The sequence below is a fragment of the Athene noctua genome, chromosome 11, assembly GCF_965140245.1.
Source record: "Athene noctua chromosome 11, bAthNoc1.hap1.1, whole genome shotgun sequence".
Lineage (NCBI taxonomy): Eukaryota > Metazoa > Chordata > Aves > Strigiformes > Strigidae > Athene > Athene noctua.
The window spans coordinates 11,594,517-11,604,462 of record NC_134047.1 but is presented as its reverse complement, the minus strand read 5'-3'; the positions used below and the strand labels follow the sequence as shown (position 1 = coordinate 11,604,462).

General features: G+C 41.3%; 1 protein-coding gene across 1 annotated transcript; it reads right to left on the bottom strand.

Moving 5' to 3' along the window:
* Positions 1–4,302: 4,302 nt before the first annotated feature.
* On the bottom strand, positions 4,303–7,187 carry LOC141964760 (uracil phosphoribosyltransferase homolog). The gene is given in 5 exon segments (XM_074915461.1): positions 4,303–4,409; positions 4,441–4,539; positions 5,351–5,512; positions 6,210–6,306; positions 7,182–7,187. Coding segments are annotated over 5 exon segments (471 nt in total).
* Between the last annotated feature and the right edge of the window lie 2,759 nt (positions 7,188–9,946).

Below are 9,946 nucleotides of genomic sequence, written 5' to 3'. Positions count from 1 at the left end.
AAACATCAATAATTCAGGGAGCAGATGATCGGCACACAATTGATCCAATTTATCATGGAAAGCCTCGTGCCAACAATTGATAAGACTGCCACCGAGTGTGAGTATTGGCAATTAGTAAATCAGCAGGACATCTGTCAGAGTGCTCCAATGGCAGACCTCAAAGAACTGAAGAAATAGGAGGCAACGTGACTGCGACAAAGTGATTTATGCATGAAAGTGAATCCTGTCTTTTCTCCTTACCTTTTCTGAATACCAGGCAAGGTCAGAGGAGGATAAAAGTGGCTTTGTTATACACCAGTAACCTACGCAGCAAAATGTTAGGGATTATTGAGCAAATGGGAGGTGAAGCATATTCTACTATTTGAACAGAGAGCTAAGATGATGGTTTATGTTCCTGGAACAGCCTCTTGGTGTTTTATGACGTGACAAGTAATTTTGTTTGTCTCTTTCTTTTCCCCTCAGTAAAATATGTTTAATTGATTAATCTTACCAAAAATCTTGAAGATCATCAGATGGCAAGCAACAGAGGAATAAAACATGTTATTCTTTAGCTCTGTGGGTGAGTTTAGACTCTTCAGGCAGATATTTGCCAGTTTGCTGGGATATGAACACTCAGTGATGCACAGAGATGGCAGCTGAGTTCTGCTGATTCATGCCTGTGGTAAAAACTTGTAGATGAGGTCCTGGGCAGACACCTAAGGAAGAGTACCTCTCTCAGTGTGATTTGGTGGAGTTTATTTGCAAATGCCCTCATAGGTTCCATCAGGTGCAGAATAAGATCTGATTTTTTCAAAACCATGTAGTAGATTTCAGTATCCAGTTGACATTAATAGCAATTAATGACCTGTGCACACATAGCTGCTTAGGAGCTTTGAAAAAATTAGGATCAGCATAGCAGTGTATTTCAAAAAGCTTGTAAGGGGGAATATATTTGCATAGAAAACTTTGCAGTATAGGGAAAAAATCCAAAATCTATAGCAAAAGCATGGTGTAATTCATACTTAAATGCTTTCAATTTGCTAATGTATGTATAGCGAAGGAGAATTGCAACACTTTTCCGTGGTAAGTTTAATGTCGTTTCCTTCAATGAGGGTAAATAAATTTGCTTTAAATCCCCCCGGGTCTTAAAAACTGGTTATTTGGTATGCAGCAATAGATGAGAAAAATGTTGATTTTTTTTTTTCTAAAAAGATATTAAAATAATTTATTGACAATATAGATAAGTAATAATCCAAATGCAGTGAGGTAAGAAAAATCTGAATCCTCTTGAGAGCTTCTAAACCTGAAGCAAAAAAATAAAAAAATGTCCTGCCAAATTCAAATCCTTATACACTCAAAGTATTAGCAGAGCCAGGTACTGAACAGGCAGATGAAGGCAATTTACACTAATGTATCAGCCCAGAACAAACCTGAGAGGAAACCTAAGGATATAACAATTCCTAACAGTTTACCTTTGCTCTTTTCTCCATCTCAGTACTCTGCCTACATTTCTCTTCCGTGCTGATAACTGGCCTTCTCCTTCAATAGACAGGTGGATGGAGGGTCCCTTTTCTTCTGGTGGGGAGAGAAGTCTATGGCTCATACAACAAAGTATTTTCCATTCAAATAATATCGCAGGTTATTCCAGCTGCTTATTTTTAAATCAGCAGGTCTGGCATGCTAGTTTTAAAGAGCTGGAGAAGAATCTTGTACCTTAAAGAGGTATTTTTAATGGTGTTCAGTAATTTGCTAAATTCTGATCTGGATCTTGTGTGTCTGGCAGTGCTGTGCTCTTGGGAGACTTTACATACAGGTACTATCCTTCCACATCTGAGCTTTTAAATGGCCAGCCTGTTTGGGGAACAGGCAGAATCATAGAATCATAGGATCATAGAATCATTTAGGTTGGAAAAAGCCTTTAAGATGGAGTCCAACCATTAACCTAACTGCCAAGTCAGCCACTAAACCATATCCCCAAGTGCCACATCTACATGCCTTTTAAATACCTCCAGGGGTGGTGACTCAACCACTTCCCTGGGCAGCCTGTTCCAGTGCTTGACAACCCTTTCAGTGAAGAAATTTTCCCTAATACCCAATATAAACCTTCCCTGGCACAACCTGGGGCCATTTCCTCTTGTCCTATCCCTTGTTACTTGGGAGAAGAGACCAACCCTCATCTCGCTACAGCCTCCTTTCAGGTAGTTTTAGAGGGCAATGACGTCTCCCCTCAACTTCCTTTTCTCCAGGCTAAACAACCCCAGTTCCCTCAGTCACTCCTGATAAGACATGTGCTCCAGACCCTTCACCAGCTTCGTTGTCCTTCTTTGGACACACTCCAGCACCTCAATGGTATCAATCTAAACCTGTACTTCGAATGTAAATCTCGTGGTGGACCTTGACCTGTGCTTGATGAAAGGTGGCAGTAGAATTAATTGCCTCATTTCTGGCAAAATATGTTCTGGAGCAGGAGCTTGAGAGGAAGATGGCAGCTAAACACAAGAGGAAATGTATAGGAATTTAGCACCAACAGAGGTGCTATTTGTGCCTTTTAAAATTCTAAATTCCTTGTATAAACAGGGAGATGATTCGGTGACTTTCTGTGCAGTTGACTGAAGTGTATTTTTAAGATAGGAGTATCAGAGCTTGTCTGAAGCCATGAGGATTTACAGGGGCTTTCTGAGCAGGTTCTTGTCTCCCTTCTGGATTTGGTTCTGTTTACAGCCGTGTCATTCTGTCAGTGTCCTTTCCCTGCCAAGCAGCAGCAGCAGCAGCACTACAAGATCTGCAAGGCAGTATCCCTGGCTACTGGCTAGCTGCAGCACTGTTCATTAGGTAGTAGATAAAATCAGATTTTGTCTTCTAATTATTATTATAACAGATGTCTTTATGATAATGCAGCTATCCAGCTCAGATGTAGAAACAGCTTTACAGGTTTCCAAGTAACTTAGTAACTTCTCTGGGAATTAGTTACCGCTCATTTTGCCCTTTCCTTAAAAGCAGCTCAGCCTCACTTGGTTATAACAAGCTCTAGTCCAGGTAGAAACAATAAATAGTTTGAAAGCTTCAGAACCACTTCAAATCAATATTCACACATCGTATTTTTGAAAGGTTCGGAATGAAACGTGAAGCAAATACAAAAGTTGTGTAAAAATGAGGCAGAGCAAAACATGGAAAAAACGCATGTGTGAGTGGCTGAACAAGCTCCAATTTGTTCTCTTCTGCTTACTTCAAGGAGATATCCTTACACGACGCCTGGCATTTGTACTGTTTATGCTGCTTTCCAGTGCCACAGAACAGTCGGGCAGGTTCCTCTGCATCCCGGGATTAAAGCTGAGTGCAGAAAGCTGCAGTGAAAGGTGGGTGTCCAGGAACACAGCGTCAGCGTGGCGTTTGCTGGAGACATTACGTGTCCGTGATCTTCAAGGCAGCATGTAAATGAACAGTCAGATCCCTGTGGGGAAACCTAGTGTTTCTGAAGTACTGATGTTGACATCTTTTTTCTTTGGTGCATTTTTGCAGCTGATGCTGCAAACGTAATTGCAGATGGCCTACTAAGGAGCATTCAGTTTTTCCAATTAGTATTTTTGGCCTTTAAAAAAGCTGCTAACTAGAAATCCGGGCAGCCTAAAAGCAGTAATTTTGACTGCACCCCCTGCTACCTGTGGTTTTAAAGCTGAACTGCTATTTACTTTTTAAATGGACTTTTTTTCCTTCGCTTCTGAAAAAAAGTTGCATGCAAAGAATGTGATAAATGCCAAATGTGTAAAGTTCTGTTGAATACTCTGGGTAGATGCACTGAAAAACAGGAATTCCTCAGGCTGGCTGTAGTCACTGCTGCAGGTAACAAAAGAAAGTATTCAGCCGAGGGCATGGTAGTGTTTTTAACATTCAAATAGCTCTTTAAGTGGTGAAACCCATTTCCACTTTCTCTGGTGCAGTCTGTAGGATAGGTCTGTATGATGCATTGTGGAAAGGGCCCAAAGGATTTCTCTCATGACGTTTACTGTCAGTCTCTACCTAGTTAGGTGCTGTAAATCCAGTTGCACCCAAAAAATTCAGGCTATAGAATAAGTAAGTTAAAGCAGAGATTGTAGCAATTTATACAACCCCAACATTGAGATGCTTGACTTTGTAATGAGAGAGGGCTTTGTTACTGCACTCAACTCAGAGTTCAGGCAGCAACTGACCAGAACTGATCTAAATCAAGTATTTCCCCCTTTGACCAAAAAGGTTCTTAAGCATTCCTCAGGCAACTCAACAATAATAAAATGTAGGAAAAAACCCTCTTGTAAAATACAGTCATATCCATTTGTTCTGAGTGTGTCAGTCTGTTCCAAAATACTTCTGTCTGAAGTGTGTTGGTGCAACAGGATGGACTTCTGTAGTTAAAATGGTGATTTCTGGGAATTCCTAGATGATAGATTTGGCACCTTTCAACAGACCAAAAAGGTCTCAACTTACCATGAGGTGTGGAGAATAGGCTTAGCAGGATAATGACACTGGGTTGTACGCCATGTTCTACAAGGACTTTGACAGCCTCAATGACAGTGTTACCAGTACCTAAAAGGTGAAAAAGGGAGATTTTTTTTCTTTCCTCCCCACCTTGGTTGAAGAACTTGTCCTTGGCCATCCAAGACTGTCTGTGTTAAAGTTGGTGTGTGACTGAATGATGATACTGTCCTTTCCCACTGGAAAACTGTCAGCTCTGCATGTATTAACTGTAGAAAACTCGTCTCCTGTTGAAGGAACTTAATCTCTGCTCTGAAACAGCCAACTCTGCCAGGTTTTAAGCACTGAAGTTGGTGGATTTTATTAAAGCCCTCAGGCAAGAAAGCTCATCTAAAATAGTAAAATGGCAATTAAGACCTCCATGTGTAGAACCAGAATGAAATCTTAGACTGGAAAAGTTACTTTATCCTGAAAAACTCCTTACCATGCTTACCAGGTTGGGGTTTTTTTGGGTTGGTTTTTTGTTTTGTTTTGGTTTTTTTTTAGTATTAACTGTATTTAATTTTAAAATAATTTACTCCTAGGATTATGATATTAATCCAAAAATGTCTTTTAACAGCATGAGAAAAAGGCTGTTTGAGTCTTTTCTCATGGCAAAATTTAAAAAATTAAATTTCTATCAAGTCTTAATGCTTCAACTTCTCTCACAAACGCAGGCATGCCCAGATGATTTGCTTTGTATTCATGCTGGTGCAGGCTGACTAATATGTATTCTGGCACAGCCTGATAAATTCCCTACTAAGTCACCTAAACCAAGCAATAAACCTAATCAAAGCCCCTGAAATTTGGAAATTTTCCTTTAAGTTCAGCACACTGACTGTTGAGATGAGTCAAACTGTACATAATGATGGAAGACACTTACTTAGTATTGGGTACATGAGTAGAACTTTTCTCCTGTAAATGTCTGGTGGAAACTTAGCATAGCACACTTTCGCTCGTTGCGTCTCCTCGTCGCTCTGTATCAGGATTTTTCCTATGCGGATTGATCTGCAGCAGTCTCGTAAACCTTGTTCCATTGCCTCTCCTCAAAATGAGCAGCAGAAAAAACCCAGCAACAAGTTGTTACACGCTAAGAAATGGCACAGTTGCAAGATGTTACAATTAAATAGACAGTCCAAATATTGTATTGGTGAAGAGTTCTGAAAAGGAGATTTTTTTTTTCTTGCTTCCAAGTGTTGAAAACACTTGAAGGTATTTTCCTTTTTTCTCTGTTCAGACAGAAAAATGAGTCTACTTGGTGTTACTTAGCTCCTGGGTATTAGCGTTCCCACACAGCAGCGCTAAGCTCTCAGAGGCGAGAGCTGGAAATGTCAAAACTAACATGTGGGGTTTGGAGAACATCTGTGAGCTCTGCCCAGAGACACCGCAAAATGTAGTGCAGGAAGCTGTGGGGCCACTGGACTTTACATCCTAGATACAAAGGTTTCTGCAGCTTTGGTGTAAGTAACAGTGACTCTGCCAGCACTGAGAGTAGTTTATTTGGAGACCTGTCTCTGAGCAGAAGTAGTTGGCAGCAAGCAAGGAAGGACAGTTGTCTCCTAAGAAGTTAATGAACATATTCCTTGACATTCTGTGATCGGGGAAACCTAAGCAAGAGTAACAACTGGCAGGTTTGGGTACAACTTAGCTGTAGAGAAGTGTTGCCCATTTTTCCAAGGAATTTGCTTACAGGTTTCCAGAACGTTTAATTCATGCTCATTCAACAACCAGAAACTGCCTACCACTTCTCATTATGCTGACTCCGCAGTTTCCTTTTTCAAATCTGACTCCTTCATACTTGTGTCCTGTTGGAGTGGTCACAAACAAGCACAAGCCTGCCTGAAAAAGAAAAGGTAGGGATATTGCATTTTGCAATGAAACAGGGCCCTACAAAAGACTTGGTTGAAGGCTGAGCCCATCTGTGGATGGGGGTAAGTATGACCTTTACTGGAGCACATGCAGTGTGTCTCTGTCATGCTGACAGCAATGTCAAACAAAATAATGTAGAGCAATGTAGGTAAGAGGCCTCGCTAATAAATAATTTCAAGATCCTGTAACATTATGAAAAGTTGTCTTTGTCAAGTTAACCAGATACTTTCCTTAATGTCATGGTTTAAAGTAGTAGTGCTAATAGAATAAACCTTCAGTTAGTAAGACATCTGATCTTGCCTTTCATGATACTTTGATTGAAAAAGAGGAATGATGTAAGTCAATATGAACAATATTAATTGGACTGAAAACTAACTGATAGGTCTCCAAGTGTAATTGTAAGCAGAAGCATCACTGAACAAGGCACAGCTCCTTTCCCATCAGTTCTTGACCCCACACTGCTTAATGTGACCTACAAGAAAATATAAAATCATTACTGGTGATCTGCAGGTGCTCAGAAGTTAGGGGCAGGTCACTGATACCAAACCTAACCTCGACCACTTAATGAGCTGAGCTTAAGTAAACAACATGTTTTTCAATGCCACCATTGATGTAAAACCATCAGCCTAAGAATAGAGCAGCAGCTGGACTAAGGGGTGGTGACAAAGTCAAAGAAAACAGTGATTCAGAAGAGGAATAATCAGCTGAACATGAGGTCTTAATGAGATGCTCTGCCAAGAGGGGCTAGTGCTTCCATGGAACCAAAAAGGGAGACACCAAGGGAGGCTTTATATTACCTCTGTTGTGGGCTCCAGAAAGACTTCCCCGAGGGCTGGAAAACACACCTTCATGAGAAACTGCCCAAGGAACACAGTTTATGAAGAAATAAAAGGTTAAGGGACATTTTAAATGCTGTCTCTAGGAAGGTACATGGCAGATTTAACACTAAAGGGTTCTTTGTCTGGCAAAGTGGTGTTTGGTAGCTGGACATCAAAATCGGTTGCTGTGTATTTTTAGCAGTGGGGAAAGTTGTCCACTGAAACAGTCCACCTACAATTTGCTGACTACGGCAGAGTGCCTGTCACTGGAGAATCACTGGAAATAGTTAATGAGATTTTTTTTTTTCCAAAGGAAAGACTCTAGTTTGAACCAGAATTAATTCAGAGGAATCTGGCAGCCTTCATTAGGCTGGAATTGGGAGCAGGTTATTAGAACAGCTCCTGCTAGATTTCTTCTGAATAAATACAGAAACACTCTGACTGCAGGCAGGGGAGAAGAGGTGACATAGGCAGGCACAGGCAGCCTTAGTGTGTGTGTGTGTGTGTGTGTGTGTGCTCCCAGTTAGGTGAAAAGGCCATTTTCAGTCATCTCTCCTCTCTTTTCAGGTTTAGGCCACATCCATAACAGACTACAGCTTTCCAACACTTTTTTATTGCCTGCGCAACATTGCGAGTGTGAGCCATAGCTGCCCTCGGCAGCACAAGCCGCAGGGCAATCAGCATTTGCAAAAAGACAGCTACCAAAAGGTGCTGCTGACAGTTTTATTGCCATGCTTTTTGCTTTAACTCCGTGCTTGCTGTAAGAGCAGTGTTAGCCACTGGGAAACTTAAACATGTTATCAGGTGAAAGTACTACCGAATAACATCAGCTTTATTGCTGTCCTTTAGCATTTTGAAAGTATTGGGTGCCTGCTGGGTTTTAGTTATTGTTTAGAAGAGGCAAGGACCCTGGGCAGGCTTTATCTTTTCATTCATTTGTGTTGAGTAACCAGAATGGAGGTTTCTTAGATGTCAAAGTCCTTAAGAGAAAGATGGGGAAAAGAGAAAGTGGGAAACACAGGATGGGGTTAGAGGGAAGAAGGATCTTTCAAAGACATTTTCTTCTTCAGTGTTGATGGTCACTCTCTTATTTACATCCAAACCACAGTTTTGATGGTCACTCACCACCAATCCTTATCTTCAGGCATGATTTCTAACATCTCATGTGCAGCTTGAGCATGTGTCAGTGACTTTGGGTACTGCCGTCTGGTTAATCATAGGTCTAGCAGGGGGGACCTGGGGTGCATTTCTGCCTATTCTTTTTTGCAGCTGTTTCAACAGCAAATGCTAATTCCTCTCTCAATGTTTTGCTCTTTCTGGGAATTTAAAAATAACTTGCCTAATGAAGCAGTGCTGAGCAGCTCATATGTCCAGACAGATAGGAGTGAAATGCTTCAGTTCAGAAAGCAAAGCTGTCCACAGTGGCAGTGCCTTTGAACAAGTCCCCCAAGGCCCTTTTTCAAATAATCCCAGGACTGGCTGAAATTAATACAGGAAGAAATTCAGAGGAAGTGGGGAGAATCACGTCAAAGGCCTGGGACTTGGAAAGACATTTCTGGGTGAGCTGTAATCAGCCCCATCCTACAACCTCCCTTCAGCAGTGCTGTTTAATTACTCCATTACAGGCAGGGTTTGATGTATGTGTTCTATAGCAGAGACATCCAGAACATAAAAGAAAAATGTGGTGCCTACTGAATGCTTTACAAAGATCAGTGAAGATCCTTGTGCCTTGTTAGAGCAATGAGAAGCTGAGCACAGAGCGAGAAAACTGCCTGTCCAAGGGCGTCCACCAAAGCACAAGCGGAGATACTTACAGGCTATGGCAGTTTTCAGTTTCTCCCTCAAAACCACCTTGCTTTGTTACTCATCTTTTATTTTCTATCCTCTGTACCCAGAGATCACCATCCCCATTATAGTTTAGCCTGCAGTGAGCACAAACATCTGCATCATATGACAGGACACATGAGAACCACAAAGGGTGAACATCCATGTATTTCCAAGGGTAGCTGCAAGAGTGATTCCAAAAACAAGCTAGGCATGATATGCTGGGAAGCAAAATTGCTATGGAAAGGCAGGCATGGGGTCCAGGGAGATACTTGGCTTCTTACTTTGGGCCAAGGCTGGAGTCAGAAACCCTTCCCCTGCCCACTTCTAGCCCTCTTAGCCTCTTGGATTGACTTGTGACAATTATTTTCTTGCTCGTTAGAATTAAATGATTCATGGTGCAAGTCCTTGAGGTTTCAGACTTAATTCCATGGGTGCCATAATGCTTATCAGAGAGTAAATGATACTCTTTCTAATATATCAATGATAAAACCCTTTTTTTCCCCAGCTAGATGAATGATTATTACATTCTTCAAATCAATTCTCATTTTTCTTTAATTGCTTCTGATGCCCTTGGTACTGTTGAGTGACAGGGTCTGCACTCCAGCCTAGGATGCTACCAGGGTAACTTGGCAATCCCCTCACCTGCATGAGAGGAGATTATTGATCTAAAAGGCTGGTGGATTTTTTTGGATGAGGAAAGCATCTGTCAGAAGAATTTTCCAGGCAGAGACTCATGGTACCTCCTATGTTAACCCTGCAAAGAACGTAAGATCTATTTCATATGCAGCATGTCCATATGTTTTTATTGAATTGTCGTTAGGAAATGCCAGCTCTAAGGGCAATTCATCATTCCCTTGAGTCTTGCATCAAATATGGTGTGCTGTAAAAGGATGAAATGAAGCCAAAACAGAAAGATCATGTGTTACTTCAGCTCTGTGCTTGTGTCAGGGAAATGGAGAATTTCC